General features: G+C 36.2%; 1 protein-coding gene across 4 annotated transcripts in view; it reads right to left on the bottom strand.

Annotated features, from left to right (window-relative positions):
• The window catches only part of LOC127634269 (arf-GAP with GTPase, ANK repeat and PH domain-containing protein 3-like), a 217,595-nt gene that overhangs the window by 69,422 nt on the left and 127,864 nt on the right, over nucleotides 1-20,309 (bottom strand). For all 4 annotated transcript variants that reach the window (XM_052113742.1, XM_052113743.1, XM_052113740.1 and 1 more), the window contains exons 5-9: nucleotides 18,933-19,074; nucleotides 15,008-15,142; nucleotides 13,222-13,349; nucleotides 11,612-11,767; nucleotides 6,575-6,658 (exon numbers count right to left, since the gene is read on the bottom strand). In XM_052113742.1, the coding sequence (XP_051969702.1) occupies nucleotides 6,575-6,658; nucleotides 11,612-11,767; nucleotides 13,222-13,349; nucleotides 15,008-15,142; nucleotides 18,933-19,074 (645 nt within the window). The remainder of the gene's footprint in view (nucleotides 1-6,574; nucleotides 6,659-11,611; nucleotides 11,768-13,221; nucleotides 13,350-15,007; nucleotides 15,143-18,932; nucleotides 19,075-20,309) is intronic.

Below are 20,309 nucleotides of genomic sequence, written 5' to 3'. Positions count from 1 at the left end.
TTTATCCAAAGAAGCTTAAAAAAATGAAGGCTAGTACGAAGTTAACCAAAAGATTTGCAAGCTATTACAGAGACAGAAGTGCAAACAGTAAACAGGGTTTTTATTTATTAAATTTGTTATAATATATGTAGCTTCAGTATAGAAAGTGCCTCAACATTGAGTGTGTTTACATACATGCTCTTTTACACCCTTTATGCTTGATAAGCCGACAATGTGTAAGATCATGTAAACGCCTTAAACGGTGTTCCTTTATCAGGTTTTAACGGTTTGAGCAAAAAACAATTGACACAAGTTTTTTGCTCATTACCCCAATTTCCCATAGGATATAAAAGGCCTTTACCAGTGTTCTTAGCAGCTTATCCAATGTGCACAAGTGCTGTGCGCATGCCTGTTTAGGTTTTGACGTCAAAAGTTGAGAATAGTCGTAAACGGGTTTCTTACGTTGTCATTTTTAAAATAAGCAGATTTTTGATCAATAATCAGTGCATTCCTGTGCATGTAAACACGCGCTTTGACTTTTATGAATCGAGTATTGAAGTGCATCTACAGTACATTAATTCTTTAACACTAGCGAGGTACTCACTCTTATCCTCATATCAGTGCTTTGGTCTTGGGGGGTATGAGAGAGCAGAGGCTAAATCCAATTTGTGCAGAGACTCTGTGTGTAATCTTTAGCCTGTTGTGTTGGCGAACTCTCCCAGACCTTTGCAAGCACAAGGATTAGACCCTGTGATCCGGCGCTCTTCAAAAGCATCCAGTCTCCGTCCCAGCCCCTGCTCAAGGCCTCACCATCAATATCCCGCTGTTCTTTTAAAAACACACTCACTGAGCGCTTATCCCCTTATGTCCAGCCAGGACAAACACTGCCTGGCCAGGACTGAAAGTGCAGTGAGATGTTTAGAGGTGGGCAGCAGGGAATACAGGGGGGCTTGGATGGCCTGTTTTTGCTTAATTAGGGGATTAGGGAAGATTCCTGTGCTCTTTAACCGCTTCCTGTTGGGACTAAGGAAGTGGGGGGGCTCTGATGTGTTAACTGGCCAGCCCTGACCCGAAGGGGACTAATCCACGTGAATACACGACTTGCTAAACATCAGGCGCTGACCTGGGGTCAACTGGGTATCATGGTGTTTACCCGACAATCAAGCTCTAATCCTCTCCAAGCATTGATCTGATCTCTTCACGGATATTTTCTCCTAAAAACTGGACTCAACCGCTCCAGAAATGCAATTTATAACCTGTAAACTTTTGGTGCCCCCTCAATGGAACAGTTGTTTTAAAGGAGTGCTTTTAACGTTATTTTTACATTAAACATTAAAGGAATGTTCCAGGTTCAATACAACTGAAGCACTATATGGCAATAATGTTGATTACCACAAAGATAATTTAGACATGTCCCTTGTTTATAAAAATAATAATAATTGTGGCAACAGTAATAATGGAAGTAAATGGTAAAATAAACAATTTCAAACGTAAAGCCACAAAACATAAACATTATTGCGTTTACATGATTTTAGTGCAATAGAATAAGTTGCTAAACATATTTGTTACAGTAAAATTATGTTTAAATGTATAATATTTACATCCTGTGGCTATACTTTTGAAACCATGAGTATATTAATGTTTATGGACTGGCCCCATTCACTTCTATTGTATGTGTCTAACTCTAACAACAAAATGTTCTTTTTTTCTTCTTCTTTTTAAAAATAAGATGAGTTGAATTTTTGTTTTGTTTTTGTGGTAATCAACATTATGCCACAAAAGCTGTCGATTGAACTTGCACTGAACCTGAAACCTTCCTTCAATAACCAATTAACATTACAATTATTATATCATATAAAATGCATTTTATTCTACTATAACAAGTATAACAAACAAATACTAGTTTGTACTATAAGCTACTTTTTGTAAACTAATCAGCGCTTGCTCCAATGCGGCCATGTCACCATGAAACCAAGTTACACCTCCTTTTTACAGTATTTGAAGTTCTGTTCATTTGAAACCTGGCACGAATTTGGAAAGAACGTGGCGAAGTGACTAATCGAGTCAACAAACCTGAAACTACTTTATAGAGCACAGCTACAGTATAGAAAACGAATCAACACCTTAGAACATTTATCAACCAATCAGAATCAATAATTTAACAATGTTGTAGTATTAGCAAAAATAGTCACCACTAGCCTTCCATTATTAATTCAATTACTTCCATGTTCCAGAAGTCTAATTGGCTTGGTATATCAATAAACAAAACGTAGAGCTGGGTGACATCGTTGGCAATGACGTCTGTCTGTTCATGTACATGGATGTTTTGCAGTCATTTCTGTTTCCAACAGTCATGGATGCATAAACATGATCAGTTAAACAACACCCTACAGTGTTGAAACAGATCAATGCTTGAAAGAAAGAAATATGAACATCCTGCATCAATACTCAGAGGAAGATTATGGGGTATTAGCTATTTGTACAAAAATAAATCAATGAATTCACTCTGTGTAATTTGTAATTCAGATATTATACAATTTGTCATACTGTATGTGAGTTTGATATAATTAAGTCAGACTGTGAGATGCTGGGTTCAATATGTACCTAACCAAAAAAAGACCATGGTATTACCATGTTGTATTGGACATGTTTTGTTTGTTTGTTTGTTTGTTTGTTTGATTTATCGAAGATGGTAATACCATGTTTTTGTTGTTGTTGTTTTTTTAAATATGCATTGGATGAATGTTTATCCATCAGGAATATGGTTATCATATAAAGCACCATGATATTACCATCTGATACAATCACAGTACAGCCACTTTTTTGAAAGGGATAGGTTAAGGTTTGAAATTTGGATAAATGGGTGAATCTCATAAAAAATGTCAACACTTGACTGCAAAATGAAAATAATGAAATTATACTTCGAAATATTTTGCTTAAAGGAATAGTTCACCCAAAAATGAAAATTATCTCATCATCTACTCACCCTCAGGCCATCCCAGATGTGTATGACTTTATTGCTTCTGCTGAACATGAAGATTTTTAGAAGAATATCTCAGCTCTGTAGGTCCTTACAATGCAAGTCAATGATGACCAGTACTTTGAAGGTCTAAAAAGCATATAAAAGCAGCATAAAAGTAAATCATAAGACTCCAGTGGTTTAATCCAAGTCTTCTGAAGTGATATGATAGGTGTGGGTGAGAAAAAAAACTTTTTTTCCACTATCACTCTCCACTTTGACAGTCGTCTTTTGTTTTTGGCAATTCACATTATTTGTGCATATCACCACCTACATGGCAGGGAGGAAATTGTATAGTAAAAAATAACTTAAATATTGATCCGTTTCTCACCTGCACCCATCATATCACATCTGAATAAATGGATTTGCCCTCTGGAGTATTATTGATTACTTTTATGCTGCTTGTATATGCTTTTTGGACCTTCAAAGTACTGGTCATCATTGACTTGCACTGTTTGGACCTACAGAGCCGAAACATTTTTTTCTGAAAATCTTTGTGTTCCACAGAAGAAATAGTCATACACATCTGGGATGCATGAGGGTGAGTAAATGATGAGAGAATTTTTCATTTTTGGGTGAACTGTCCCTTTAAATAATATAATTTTAAAATGAAAAATTTGCATTGCAATGTTTTCATGACAATTAAAACAATTAAGCCCTACTGTAATTCAAACTGTAATATAACTATATGTAAAATGTAAAGAATTTACACATCATGGCAGTATATGTTGTGCTGCCTTTAATTTATGCTGATTTAAATAAACTATTGTATTAAAGTTTTTCCCCCTGTATTACAGTATTAAGAATCACCATTGAAAAATGAGAATAAACCCAAAAGTTAAACATTTGCACACATTACGGTAATTTGAATTTGGGTGTGACACACCTGTCTATTCCTCCATCTCTTAAACCTATAGACACACAGACACTGATCTCTGCCTTCCTGTAGCTCAAACTGACATGTCTATCAACATTATGGCCAGCTTTGTGGTCAGTAAATGAGAGGAAGGGAAAGGAAAGAGGAATCTTACTAGGATTAAACACAAAAGCCTTGTGTTGACAGTCACTCTGTGTCACTCCTGAGCTATCAGTGCTATTGTTGCTCTTATTTATCATTTTTACTGACTGGGAGGGGTATGGGGGGTCCACACTGTGTAATTTGCCCAGTGGGAGGCAATTATACTCCCACTGCACTTTGATCTTCCTGACTGTGCATTTGACTGGCCGGGCAATCAACTCCATTGAAAGGTATACCACCGTGGCCAGCGTCCCCCCTCTCTCCTATTCTCCCTCTGTGACTCTACACTACAGACAAACAGATTACAATGATTGTTCTTGAAGGGATAATCTTGAAAGCTAGAGTGTAATTGATGAACAATGAAGGAAGCTGACAGAGGATATAGACATGTGATGTGCTAACTCTGCACAAGACTCCCATTGTAATGGTATCACATCCATATATACTTTATATACTTTACATATGTTAATTTTTAGGGGAAAAGGAGTTTAGTTTATATAGGTTATCATTAGATTTAAATTAATTTACATTAGATTTATAGTTTAACAAACTAACTGTCTTGACCAATACAAATCCTAATTTATTTATGAATCAATTTTTCTCGAAGCGCACAATAGAAACTGCATTACACCTAACTATGTTGAATTACGCTTCAACTGAAAAAACATAGTAAACTGCTTCTAAGCTACTTTATTAGAAACCACTATTTGTAAACTATGTCTAAACTTTACTAAAGTCATTAACTACAATTTATATACTATTTCAAAAACACTTTCACAAACTTTTTAAACTACTTACAATTATTTCTAAGTTACTTAATTTGCAAACCACTATTTGTAAACTATGTCTTCAGTAATTTTGTCAACTATTTTAAAGTTATTTTATTTGTAAAGCACTGGTTGTAAACTACATTTAAAATATTTCTAAGCTACTTTATGTGCAAACCACTATTTGTAAACTATGTCTAAACTACTTCTGTAAACTATGCCTAAGATAAGATAACCTAAAATTGCTTTTGTAAACTATTTCTAAGATAACTATTTGCAAACTACTGTATTTCTAGAGTACTACGGTTTTTTTAAACCATTGAAAATTACTTTATAAACTATTTATAAATGATATATGATTTTGGGAGAACAATTTGTTAACTATTGTGTTAAAAGCATTTTTCGGGTCAGGGGTTTCATGTAGTTCTTGTCATAGGGATGGTGACTGTTTAATGTGATGGCGCTTATCTCTGACAGGGGTAAACGTTTAAGGGTAGGGTTCATTTAAAATTGAATCAGAGGCTTTAAAAAAATCTCACATCAATGAACAACTCTATAAGAAAAAAATAAATATCTGACAACTACCACATAAAGCTCTTCTGCTAATTACCCAGATAAAACCTTAAAACAACAATAGATCTTTCTGACATTCAAGAAGATATTGTGCTAAAAGTGTTCAAATTTGTGCATTAAAAACAAAACTTATTGTTTAAACACTTTGAGACAATGTTTTTACCCCCCAATACATTTCTGTACATTACTACAAACTGAAATGTATTATTAATTTTTTTATTTATTTTAAAGTACATGTGCGGATTCTTAGGCTACATCATAATGAAAGAAATGGACCCTTAATTTCACACTTTCAAAATGTAAAGTTTGGCCAAATGTAAACTTTCTATTCAGGAAGAATGTTTTACACATTAGCTATGCTTAAATAAGATGCTACAATCTTTTTAAATAATCATTCCTCGTTGATTAAGGAAATGTGTCAATGCACAATTCTCGACATGAATAACACCTACATTTTTCATTTTAAAATACATCCAAAATCAGATGTTTGAGGATTTTTAGACCGTAAATTTTCATACTGTAATGTTAATTTGTTAAACATGAAAAGAACCGAATAACAACTTTCTATTTCTTACATGACGCTGAAGTCACACACAAATTTTAAATAAAATACTTTAGCCTTTTCTTTGTTGCCAAATTATTATGTTATTAAGTACTTGAATATCTTTCTGTACCAACTGACATCACCACATACAACAGGTTAGATAGTACAACTGTATGTCAACCTAATAACAGTGTTACACTGACATCTGTTGGTTGTACAGACGAACTGACTGAGCAAGCCTAAAACAGTGGGGCCCCAAACAATCATGATCAATTTGATCAAAAATCTTTAACTGTTTAAAGACATATAGTTGACCCAAAAATGAAAATTATATCATTTACTCACAGTCATGTTGTTCCAAACCTGTAAGACCTTCTCTCCTCCATGGAAAACAAAAGGAGATGTTAGGCAGATTGTTAGCCTGTCACCATTAGCTGTCATTGAATGGAAAAAACATGCAATGGAAGTAACAATCTTCTGTTGTGTTTCATGGGAGAACGAAAGTCATATCGGTTTGGAAGAGCATTAGGGTGAGAATACAATGACAGAATTTTCATTTTTGGGAGCACGCTTTCCATTCCTGACATTTTAGTAATCCTCATAAGCAGCGTACATTCTCACCATAATGCAGTGTACTCACCTCATTTAATGAGAGTACAAATGAGGCCACGTACCTGTTTGATGGGTATGGCCCTTCCACTGCCTATACTGTCAGTTTTACTCTCAAAGCTCTTTGCCTGCTCACTGGCTTTCCGTGACTGCAAAGAAACAAGACAATCTGTCAGAACGAGGAACCGTCCATGAACATCCATGGAGGTAGGGAGGGATGTGAAGTTGTGTGGGAGTTGTACCTTATCTCTATTGTGTGTATGTGTGTGTGTGTGCAGTGAAGTGTGAGTTGGTATGTTGTGGGGGACAACATAAATTGCAAAATGGAAAATAAAATTCTCGAGAGGCCCAAATAACACGCAAGCAGAACAATGCAAACATACAGCGGCACATTGAGCGTGCAGTATATATAAAGAGAGAGATTACACGAAATATACAACAGACCAAACAGACACACAAAACAACAACGAATAATATCAAGTTCGACCAATAACAACACACAAATAAACCCCACCGAGAGCTCTCTTTTTAAGATCTCTGGCGCCTCCCTGTGGCTTTACCAACCACAGAACCATCAGTGCAAGAAATTCAAACAATGCAACAACAATATATGCAAATTTATAAATAAATACAAGAAAGTTAAGACAAGTTAGATGGGGGAAAATGGAAAGAAAGTATTATTACGCCACGTCTTTTCGACGGTACGAGGCCGCCACCTGTTGAATCCTGCAAATCCGCTATAAACATGTTTTTATGCATACAAGAAAATCTGCAGAATTAGGGTTAAATTTTCACAAAAGCATTTCAAAGAGCAAAAACAGAAGAAAATGCACAAGAAATTAATTTGCACATCCCAATTCTGGATTTGAAGACGTCTTTGCTTGAAAAAAGAGGCTAGAAAATGCTGTTATGGGGGGAAAAGAAGTCTTTTAGTTATCTCATTTTCTCATAAAACTTCATTTAAACCAAAAATGAACCAGAAACACTCACAGTACAACATGACTAAGCACTCATACCCGACAAACAACGTCATGGTCTCATACAAAACAGGATGAAACGCTCGCTCGCATATCATCAACTCAAATAAACTAGGCTGATGTATATTTTTCAACAGTTTATTTCGTTTTGATATATACAGACACCATACAAATCACAGGTTTACGTGGAAATAGTCAACAGGCAGAGCCACACATTGCAGTTCCCATAAGAGAGAATTTGACTAGAGGCGCTGTTTCATAATTCTCATATATGTATAGAATATACTTTTCTATAGAATACCATTGTAAATCAAATGAATACAAGATATACGGCAGTCTATATTTGTCCATTAATGAATGATATATATATATAAAAAAAAAAAATGAAAACAGTGTGCAATGCATGGAACAGTTTCATCTTACCACATCATCATGAAATAAAAAATGAATAAGCAAACAATTAAAAAATAAAACATTATGGGTCACAAATATATACTACATTCATACAGGTCGGTCGGTGCAACACGTCATTTCTTAACCGTTTTGTAAATACGATACTTTCGATACGTCCCTATGCTCCTCTACGTTTATGAAGGCCTTCATAATACATTTTCAAACTTAACACAGAGCACACAAATGGCACTTGGACATCGCTGTGACACCGGTACCAACTAAACAATGCAGCTTTATAAACGAATCATAACATAATGTGATTTTGTCAGTCAGCGTATTGGTCAACACAAACAAAAGCTATGTCACCCATATGGATTCACACATTTTGGTTGAGGGTTCCGTTGCTTAAGCTGCGTTCACACTACCAGCTACTTTGTCGCTGCATGTCGACAGTGGCTGGCGGTTAGGTCACTAGTGGTGTGTATGGAGAGTGTAAACATCACTGTTTATTTACAATTAATATTATTACTAAAATATTAGGATCACGTGAGCTCTACCATCTTCTCTCCTATTGGCTGTCGCTCCCGAAAGTCGCTCTTCATTTGCATAAAGTTAAACGTTTCTCAACTTTGTCGCGTCGCTGGACACGCCCACATCCGGTCGCCAACGGTCGACCGTCACCGGAAGTCGCGAGCTCTAATTGAAAATGAACGAGATGAGGTCGTTTTGTCGAAGCGTTTCGCTGGCAGTTTGAACGAAGCTAAAAGCAGCATCGAGACCTCGACTAGCATCGCATTTGAGTATGACTTGTTTTACAAAGCTGCAGTCTTGTTAATGAAGGCGAAACAGAGACGTTTACGAAGTTAACGAAGCGCCATTTGTTGCGTTCAGTATCAAGTGTGACTATCTGTCGCCCAGCTAAGATTTCACCCATGCTCAATGTCGTATCAGACACAGAACCCAAAACAAGAACAGCCAAAAATGAAAATAAAGAAATAGGAAAAGAAGGAAAAACAAAAAACAGAGAATGTCTTGGCAAATCTCCATGTGTTCGTGATTTAACATATATTTTGGTCAGAGTCAATCGAGTCCGTTAGGATCGGAGTTAAAAAGCATCCTGGGGTGGTTTTTGTTAACTTTTTTTAAAAGTTGTTGATGGCTATTGTCCGGGACTGTTCTGTTTAGGCCAAACAATTAGCAATAAAATGACTGATTATGATTCAGTTCAATGTTTCCATGTAACGCAAATTCGAAAATGGTCATTTTCTGTCCTGGAGGGGGCATTTGTCCAAGAAAGCCATAGTGACACCTTCAGTGCAATGTGGGGCAATTGGGGAAAAGCAGTGCCCCCAACCATCAAAGGGCTCGTCTAATTGAGAAGAAGCTGGAAAGCCCTTTTAGTTGAAGATAGGTTGGAAACAGAAGAACAAATCTGGAAATATTGACAAAAACAGTTTAACACTTTGGTCACGGGTGTGAATAGAAGAAAAAAGGGGCAAAATAAGAAGGACAATAGACCCCAAAAATTATAAGACATCTACATAAGAGATGATGGTAGATATGATTGTAGGTTTTTTAAATGATTATTAGCTTTTTACAGGGCAAAACAGTGAGGATGCGTGGAGAAATGAAATATAAACCTCTTTCTGTCTTCCTGTGCTTTTCATATAATGAAAAAATTAACAGATGCCACATCAAGACCAATGACAAAAATATCAGAATGGTCGTTTTAAGTATCATGGAAGCACTGTGCATGGTTTCCTGTCCTCTGCTGACATCTAGTGGCAAAGACACACTTATGAAATGATATTAATGAGGGCATTGGCGAGTGTTATGAATTATGGAGAGATAGGAAACATTACTAAATTTGCAAATTGTTCTTTTTATATTATTCAATAATTAAATTCAATTTTTTATTAAGTTAATTTTATTTCATAAACATAATAGTTGAAGGGATAGTTCATCCAGCAACAAAAATAAATAAATAAAAATGTGTGATCATTTACCTACCCTCGTGTCATTCCAAACCTGTACTTTCTAGCAAAGAAGACAAAAAGGAGTAGTCTGGCAGAATGTCCAAGCTTACCTTTTCCAAACAATGAAAGTGAATGGTGACTATGTATGTCCACGGTCCCCATCCACTTTCATTGTATGTAATAGATCAACTTAAAGTGCTTTGGAATAGGTTTGGAACGATAATAAAGTGAGTATTTGATGACAGAATTAGACATTTTCAGCTGAAAGATCCCTTTAAATGATGGCTTTCTTTAAAATCAATGTAAAATCAAATTTTCTTTTAATTTAGTATGTAACAAATACATTTGAAATGTGTCTTTGTTTTTTTAAGTGATGATCCAAAATCAAAATTTTAGTTTTGAAAAGCTAAATGTTGTAGTCTAGTAATGGTTACCCAATTTAAAGTTACTCATTCACTATAATAAAAAGGAGTGCATGATTATAAGGCCACTCTTGACTTAGAATAAAAACATAATATCTAAGAACATAAAAATCACTAAACGAAGGCTTTCCTCATTTTACGCATGCTATTTCTGAAAAGTTTCCTTGGAGTGGCTAAACTGATCCAATTTCAAATTAAATGACAGGTTAGACATGATGACGGGGGAATTAATGAACGATTCAGGCTGTTATCGGTCATCACATCTCTCCAGCTGTTCCGAGATGCTCCAAACGGTGTAGAGAGGCTCACTGGCCCCTCCTCTTTTCTTCAGACTCCTCCCACCGTCCCTCCCTCCCATTCTCTCCGCCCACCCGTAAGTCTGGTTGCCGGCTCCTCAGAAGGTCATGAGTTGAAACTCCCGTTCACTCTGCCACTCGGGCACCCAGACGGGGTAGGTGGCGTGCTTCGGCTCCATTACGCGCACCGGCAGAGCCTCGTGTCTCGTGTGGACGTGGTTAGACACTACCTAGCAGGGAGGGAGGGAAAGAAAGGACAGGGCAAGCTAGCACAAGAGCCGCCACTGCTGCAGCCAATCACCTTACGGGATCCTTCTGATTGGGGGTGGGGGGCAAATTTGATTGGTTATGGGGGTGACCTGATTTAAGGAGACTGGCTAATACACTGTGTGTGGCTGCCTCTCTGTCACGCTAGGTGAATGTCTGTTAAAGAGAAAAGGGGGTGGGGCTTGCTTGGGAATTTTGCTGATTGACACAGTGAAATTAGGAAAGGATGGGGGAAAATCTCAGCAAGGTCTTTTCGTAAAGAAGTATTGGGGAGGGCAGGTAGGCTATTCAAATTCATATATATATATATAAAAAGCTAATTTCCCTCAATGTAAAGCTTTGAAATTTACAGTGTATTGTAAAAGAAGTTTTAACAAATCAACACGCTAAAATAATTAGATGTAAATCAAAGCATTTTCCTTTTTCTAAACAGCCATCTTCGTTTTGTTTCTCGCTTCCCTGCATTTACTGAAATATATAGCTATAAAAGCATGTTGTCATGCGCTTCTGTGGTAGCAGAGGCAGGAGAGATTTGGTTACACTTAGCTCCATACCTCCCTCTTGTGGTCATAGATGGTATAACACTCTCTGGCTTTGCCCTTCACTGCCCTAAGGGGGTGATGGTGAGGGTACCTAAGGGCTGATCCATTCACTGCAGACCTACAAAATGCCTTCTCTCTAGCTTATTGGCCATCGTCTGCAGTTAGGGGAAGTCGAGCACTCTCAGTAGTGGGAATGCGGGGTGCTCTGCATTAGCTGCCTCATACTTACTGTGAAGATGTTGGAGCGCCGTTTGGACTGTTTCCGGATGGGTGTGGGAGTGTTGGAGGCGGCCACTGTCTCGATGCGCATCTCTCTCTGGCTTATGCTGGGGGTGGAGGGAACGGAAGAGGAGTAGTCGCTAAACGCGCCTCCTCCATTGGCAGCCTGAAAGAAAAAAGAAACAGAAAGAAAAAAGAGAGGGAAAGAGATAGATAGATAGATAGATAGATAGATAGATAGATAGATAGATAGATAGATAGATAGATAGATAGATAGATAGATAGATAGATAGATAGATAGATAGATAGATAGATAGACAGACAGATGGATAGAGAGAGAGGCAAAAAAAAAAATAATTTGGAAAAAGCAAATCAAGAAGAGAAAAACGAGAAGAGAGCAAGAGAGACACTATGAACATAGTATTATAAGCATAATAATAAACTGGCAGTTGGCAAGAAATCACTGTACATTTTTAGTTGTTTTTACCTTGAAATTTAAGTGTTTTGTATGGAGGACCAGGATTTCCAAAATACTAAATAAATAAATAAATACAGTATACATTTAAAGAAATAAAAACATGGAAAGTGTACATATAAATAAATAAATGTAAAAAAATCTGACATAAATGATTTTTTTTTACTTTTCTTTCCTTATTTCTGAATTATTGTATTTATTTATATCCACGTGTTTATTTTTTCAACATTAATTTATTTTCACATTCATTTATTTAAACATGTATATATGTCCATATTTATTAGCCTTAAGCCTCCTTGTTACAGACTCTTCCCAAAGCGGCAACTGTGTAGTGTTGTGGGCATTGACACATACCATAGAGTGGAGAGAGAGTAGAATGAAGGAAAGAAGTTTGGTTAGAAATAGTTTAATGATGTGTTGATCTGACAGTGACAATCCAAAAGCATAGCCACACATCTCTCCCTCTCTCCCCCCGCCCTTTTGCCACTCTCGCTGAACTGCCAACTTCAGCTATACGTGCCAGCCCTGAATGAAGGCAAGCTTCTATCGCCAACATCCGGCCATTTGCATAAAATTGGAAACTGGATCATTTCACGTGCACGCGCTGCTTTTTATCAAAGTGTCTGTTATCGGATTAGTTGAAGATGAGTTTCTGTTTAATTTATCTGCCAGAGTATTCAGCAGTGCCCCCCCCCCACCCCCACAGAAATTTAGAAATAAATGTGGATTTCTTTATTTTATTTTATTTTTATATAAATAAATATGGAAATATGTAAATATGGACAAATATACATGTAAACATAAATAAATGTAGAAAAAATACATTAGGAAATATATACATGTGGAAATACATTAATAAGGAAAAAAATTATTAATACTTTACATTTCAATACTTTTGAACAATACAATACTTTTTTTCATGCTTTACATTTCTTTAAATATATATTTATGTATTTCTTTATTTGGTATTTTGGCAGTCCTGGTCCTCCATAGTTTTGAGAGTAACATGAAACATTTCTACAAAAAAAATGCAAACTAATACAATGCTCTCTGAGATTAACCTTGCAGTTTGCTTACTTGCTGCTTCAGTTAAGGGATTGGCTAAGGAGACTAACCTCAGATCAGCAGAAATGTCCCAGACTCACCTGATTGAGGTGTACAGAGGGGATGGACGCAGCCGGGACCGATGAGTGGCTGGGAGAATTGGGAAGAGATTTACACGGACCGATCGAAAGCTGCTGTTTTTTCCTCAGCGCCACCACCTTCTGAGCAACTGCAATCACACACCACACGTTTAAACTTGTAAACTATATGTGTCATGTAATGTATTGGCAAACACATGTTTGAAGTGCCACATCAGTAACTGATGACACAAAGTACATGCATATTGCAAGTATTTTTTAAGGTACTGATTACTATTAATATTAGGGTTAAAGTCCAAAATGTACTTTTGGCCATACATGCTAATGGCAAATGAGTCTAAAATAACAAAACTTATCAGCCCTAAATATTATTTCCTAAATGACGCTATATTTTTCATTATATATACACTGTAGATCAGGGGTCGGCAAGTGCTTTAGTGAAAGAAAACCTGACCTTTTGCACAAAATGAGTTAAAACAATTCATTTCACAAATTTGCTTATTTGATTACTGATCACGAAATTGTGTGGATTCTTAAATGTTTCAATGCTGGCATAGGCGTGCCATAGGTTGCCGACCCATGCTGTAGATAGATCGACAGATACAGTAAATAGATAGATGAATGGACTGACACACAGACAGAACAACAGATAGAATGACAGAAAGATAGACAGACAGACAGATACAGTAAATAGATAGATGAATGGACAGACAGACAGATAGATAGAACAATAGCTAGATAGAATGATAGATAGATTATATATAATGACAGACAGATAGACAGAAAAATAGTTAAATAGAATGATGATAGATGGATAGACAGACAGATTCAGTAATAGACAAACAGAACTATAGATAAAACGATCAGACAGACAGATAGATCATTATAATGACAGACAGATACAATAATAGACAGACAGATAGGTAGACAGACAGACAGACAGATACAGTAATAGACAAACAGACAAACCTATAGATAGAATGATATATAGATAGAGCTTTAGATAGATAGTTAGACAGACAGACAGACAGATAGATAGACAATATAATGACAGACAGACGCAGTAATAGGTTGACAGACAGACCTATAGATAGAATGATATATAGATAGATAGACAGACAGATAATTATACTGACAGACAGACAGATATAGATAATTATATTGACAGACATATACAGTAATAGACAGACAGACAGACAGATAGATAGATAATGAGAGACAGACAAGACAGACAGACAAAAAATAGATAGAACAATAGAAAGACAGATAGAACGATAGATATAATGACAGACAGACAGACAAACAGATAGACAGACAGACAGACAGACAGATAGATATGAGAAAATGGCAGCCCTTGATACCCTGGCAGTAAACACAGCACTGAGAGAAATCCGTCCTGACCGCTACAATATTGAAGGAAACTGCAAGACTGCAGCGCAGTAAAGCTTCTCAAATTATTGCAGCCCATGCAACCATGGGAGAAAATCTAAAACGAATGTATAGAGCAGCTTTACCCCAAAACATTCAAACAGTTTTTTGAGATTGTAAGTAAATGCTTTAACAACTAGCAACATAAAAACACAATCGAATGAATTAAAGAACCTTTGTTAACCAAGAAGATACCACAAAATGAAGTCTCCATAGAGACATAACGTGTTGTTGTGTTGCAATTAACCCTAAAGGTCACGATGCAAAGAGAAGGCTAACTGCAAACCAGGATGCTAACCTCAAACCTGAGAGCTTCAAGTGGTATTTAACAGACACTGATTATCATATCAAGCCATCTCACCGTCTTGAAAAACTCTCTCCACATTAAGGCCATAGGTGGAGCAGGTTTCGTAATACGTGGAGCGTTTCAGGTCGTTGGACAGTTTGCGAGCTCGAGCATCATCTATCACTCTGGGATTGGCAGCACTGATGGCATCTAAAAAGGGAGAAAACAGTGAAACATGTGATGTCATAAGACATATATGCTTAACAAATGGTGGGGAGAGAAAATCTGGTTTTAATTTGCAAGGGGCCACTCTCATCAGATATCTTCTCTTATAGGACTGCTGTAACCTATAGTGTCAGCGCCTTTAATGTTAAATACAATGCATCAATAAAGGAAAAGGTCTCCCAAAAATAATAATATTAATCTTTGATTGTTCAAAAACACTTTGTCTTATGCAGAAGAAAGAAAGACGTAGGGGTTTGAGACCGCATAAGAGTAATTATGATTTTTGGGTAAACAGACCTTTGTGCGTTAAATGTCATCATCATTAAATGTACATTAATATCAATAAATAAAAAAGTGAATATAATAAAATGCAACAAAACTCTAAAAGAATCATTATAATAAGTAAATTAAAAAATATTTTTTTGTATTTTGCATAAAGAAAATAAAGCTTATTCTATGGACCATTAACAATTTTGGCATTACAAATAAATACTATCATGATGTAGGCCTATTTATACTATTGTACTTTACAAATTTACTTTACAGTTTAAATATAAAGTTGTTGTTTTTGCATACAGTAGGATAATGAGAAAGGGTGAAAAATGTGATTAATTGGCATGAAATTAATACAAAAAATTTTGCAATATACATAATAAATGAGGCCTGTCAATCGATTAAAATTTGTATTCAAATTAAATGCAATTTATCGCATACATAAATATTTTCTGAGCAAGCCCCTCAAATAATTCAATAATGATTAAATAATTATAAATAGTTCCATATAAATAATTTATATATATATATATATATATATATATATATATATATATATATATATAAACGTCTTTTCCTTGCTCCTTGGCAATTCACATTGAATGAATCTGTTGAAAAGTAAAATGATTCATATGCACGCGCACTAGGGTTGCAACGGTATGAGATTTTCACGGTATGATAACCGTCTCAGAAAATATCACGGTTTCATGGTATACGGTATTACACAATTACTATTATCATTGAAAACAGAAGGGTTATTTTATTTATTTATTTATTTATTTTTGAGCAAACACTTTATTATAATTGAAACTTGAAACCATTTATTTTATTGAAGTATGTGTAAAAAAAGTCTCCCTTTTGAAAATAAAATAAATAGAAAAAATAAGAAAGCTAACAGAATTATAAACATGATAAAAAATAGCATGTAAATATAACATTTTATATAACTAAAGCATGTTAGTTTACATGTTAGCATAGCATGTTAAATGAACTACTAAATTAAAAAAATAACATCAGCTGTGTGAGCTTTTAAAGTAATGTCCTATAACTGCTCCTGTCTGTACCTTTAACTCACTGGTTCTCAACTGGTTTTGGTTTTTGTTCATGGCTTTCAAGTACAAGGACATGCCTCACGTGACATTATTTTTGTTGTTGATGTCAAAACCTACAGGAAGTTCTCTCTCCCCCTTTTAAAAATTGAAGAGCATATTTACTTATATGGGCCCATTATTATCCCGTTTGTTAATTAATATTATATTTATACACATATTACACAGAAGGAAAGGCTCCTCATTATCATGGTTAGGTCAAGTGTGCTAGTCTTAAATAATAGTAATAATAATAATAATAAATTAATGTATTTATGAAAAATAAATATTAGATGAAACACATCTTGGCGGGTCACATTGTATTACTTTTGAGATACAATGTTCTACATTGATTTGGTTTTTGTATCTTTTAAGCCCATAATTAGTTGTGTACTCAATTTTCTATAGTGTATCTGTGACTAGTGAGACTATTCTGCAATTGCCTAAAGTATTATATTGCTCTACAAAGATAGATACTTTTCTATCAGGCATTAAAATACTGAATAAATTTATTTTACCATCTCTCCTTCCCTGTTAATTTATCATTCAATTTAACATTCTCTGCATCAGGAGTCTGCTTTAATAAAAAACCAATATATATTACTTTTAATGTTTGTCACATAGTGGGTGAGATTACTTATTTTTCTAAAACAGTACCCGTTTACATGCTTAAAGGGTCAAGATGCAGGTCTCCTCGATGGTTTGACTTTCAGCACACAACTGAATAACACAGGCTGCATGACTATGATAAATGAATACTGCAAGAGTTACATTAACATACAGGTGCGAAGGGACTTCAACATTTCTAAATTGCACAAATAAAAATACATATACATATTCATCTCTGGCTTGCTTTTGCTCGCATGTCAATGATTACCCCTACGTGCGTCAATGATGCAGAAATCTACTTTTTTATTTAATTTAATCACTGAGAAGGTTTACCTGCAAAGTAGCACCAAACATCACAAGCAGCCCCAAGAATGGACACAGATTAGCCGTATAACACTTTTCTTTGAGCAGAATATTGCACTACAGATCGCTAAGTTTGTTCAAAGGAGAAAGCGAGCCGTGCATGGTCTCCAGATTGCACAAAATAAGTATAACATTAGGCGGAATATTTCCAATTTGTGCAAGTATAAATCTCAAACTGGGAGTGTTTCGTCTCTTATCTGGCAACCCCGAGCATGTTAAACGCTTGTTGAGATGCGTGACGTCCCAATGCAAGTTAATATTTATCCAATGAAAAATAAAAACGCTTTTACGATTAATGAGCCGCGGGCCACATTAAACCATGTGTAGGGCCTGATCCAGCCCGCGGGCCGTATGTTGCCCATGTCTGCTTTAGCTGTTTGCGAGATTATCATTAAATCAGCCTCGTAAATAGTCTATCACTCTGGCAGCCGCCGAAATATCTTCAATGGGAGAACCATGGCATTGCTCTTTCCCTGCTGTCCGCGACCCAGTCCAAATAGACCAGTTGACAAACACTGCTTTAACTCACACACACACTCATGTCAGTCCCCCTCGCCTCGCTTCTCTCTGACATTTTCTCCGCTGTGCGTGTGTGTGTGTGTGTGTGTGTGTGTGTCGCAAGTTGACGAGTCTGACAGGCAGACAAGCAATAAAGGAGATGCGCACGTGCATATGAGATTCTCCATCAGGTTGCATTTTTTTCTCAATACCGTAGATAAGCAAATGTACATGTATGATGACAGTCAATTTTCAAACCGTGGTATAACATGAAACCGGTATACCGCTGCAACCCTAAGGCGCACATCCCCAGTTAACAATCCACAATGGTGGCATTCATTGGTTAGGCACCAACCAATAAAACGACTTCATTGCCCCTTCCCCCGTTGAACACTGATCTTACTCAGTGCTGCCAACTTAGCGACTTTTCAGACCTCTTTAGTGACTTCTATTCAAAAAAGCGACTAGTGACAAATCTAGCGACTTTTTGGACAAACCTTAGCTACTTCCGTAGAAGTTGCCAATAATGCCCCGCGAGCGTGTGGTCTTGCTTTCCTGCCCAAACTCAGAGGCACACCTCTCTCTGTGTCTACTCTGTTCAGTGAGACTGACAGAGAGAGAGAGGTGAGCAGGCGAGAAAGACTTCGGAGCCATTTACATCACATCTTTTTTGTGCCATCCACGCTGTTGGTCAATTGAGTTCCTATGTAAATATGCGGTAGACGTACATCTTTGTCCGTTGCGCTGTTTTTTTAGCGCAAGAACAATTTGAACAGTCCCTTAGTCTTATAGGTTTCTGCACATACAACTTCTTAGTCAGCTACTTTGGTAAATATACTTTATACCAGATTTAATAAAAACAAGTGCACGCTGCACATCAATTTTGTCTGTCCTGTGCTGTATTGTAGAAGAATAACTGAGTCACTAATTTTATGATGACTCACCCTGTGTCCCGACAAGCACCATGGGAACCTCTGCTGTGTTCCTGTAGCTGGAGAGACGCAGGAAGTAGTTATATACTGTCTGGAAGCTGATCTCATCCTCCAAGCTGAAGACGAACACCACAGCGTCCACCCAGGCAGCAAACTGAAAACAAGCAAACAGAACATAAACCATATGGGCATTTTTAAATAATATACTTTCAATTCGGCAGCAACTTTTGTTCCATTTTATATATTATTTTATCCCTGAAACTCAGTTGCATTGTGCATCAAAAAGTTGTAATTTAGGCCACACTTATCTGGATGAGGTCATAGAAAGCATATTTGAAAGTCCGTTTCTGAAAAAAATAAATAAAAATAAATAAATAAATAAACATAGAAAAGGCGTAAAGTAGCAAAATCGAAAATATAGTGTGGACGTGGCCAAACTGTATGCTGTTTACAGTTGGAAAGAAACACATTCATATAGCATGTGCCGTCACGGGTGTGTGTTTATCAACATTTTATGGCTTTGGCTTCAGAAAATGTGACAAACGAAGGCCATGTCCACACTAATAGTTTCCGTTTGAAAATGCATTGATTTAGCTACATTTATGCCCATCATCTACATTCAAACTGCATTTTTCTTCACCAAAATCTCTATTACAGCAGAAAATTGTAATAGGTGGTTTCCAAAGTCTACCCTTAAATGCACAACAGTGACAGCACACTCAATATTAATGCGTTGTTTTGCAGCCGTAAAAAGGTTTTTGCAGCCTTTTGGTTATGCCAAGTCTACATTAATGCATTTCCATTCCGTACATTTCATCCACACCGTAATGCCATTTTTCTCCACCGAAAACTTTCAAAAACGCTCTCTAGTGCTTTGGAAAACGATGACGTAAGAAAACAGACAACATAGTTTTCAATTGAAAACAGTTTTAGCATTAGTGTGGACGTCACCTTACGGTCATGAACTATATTACTTACGGAAGATCTGTTTATTGAATTATGTTTATTATTATTATAATGTTGTATAAATGTGAGCGTTTATTGAACATTTTACGGTATGTGTCAGTGATTTTTAGCAATTTTCACTGTTTATTGCTGAAGCCCGCATTTTTTCTTAATTTCGTCTTCTGTAGCTGTAGGAGAATAATTTGTATAGAGAATAACAGTTGAATTTCGTAACCAGGAATTGAATTGTTTCTGGGCCCTGAGATGAACACTCATTGATGTCTGCTTGAAATCTTAAGGGTTGTATTACAAATTCTTTGAGGTAATCTGCATTCTAATCAATTACACATTACCATAAAACCAGCAAAACGTAAAACACAAACTAACTGGGAATAATTACCATGGCTATTCCACTAGGAGCTACACTGGCAGGAAAGTTTCACT

This window comes from Xyrauchen texanus, chromosome 41, assembly GCF_025860055.1.
Source record: "Xyrauchen texanus isolate HMW12.3.18 chromosome 41, RBS_HiC_50CHRs, whole genome shotgun sequence".
Taxonomy (NCBI): Eukaryota; Metazoa; Chordata; class Actinopteri; order Cypriniformes; family Catostomidae; genus Xyrauchen; species Xyrauchen texanus.
This window is presented reverse-complemented; position numbering and strand designations above follow the sequence as displayed.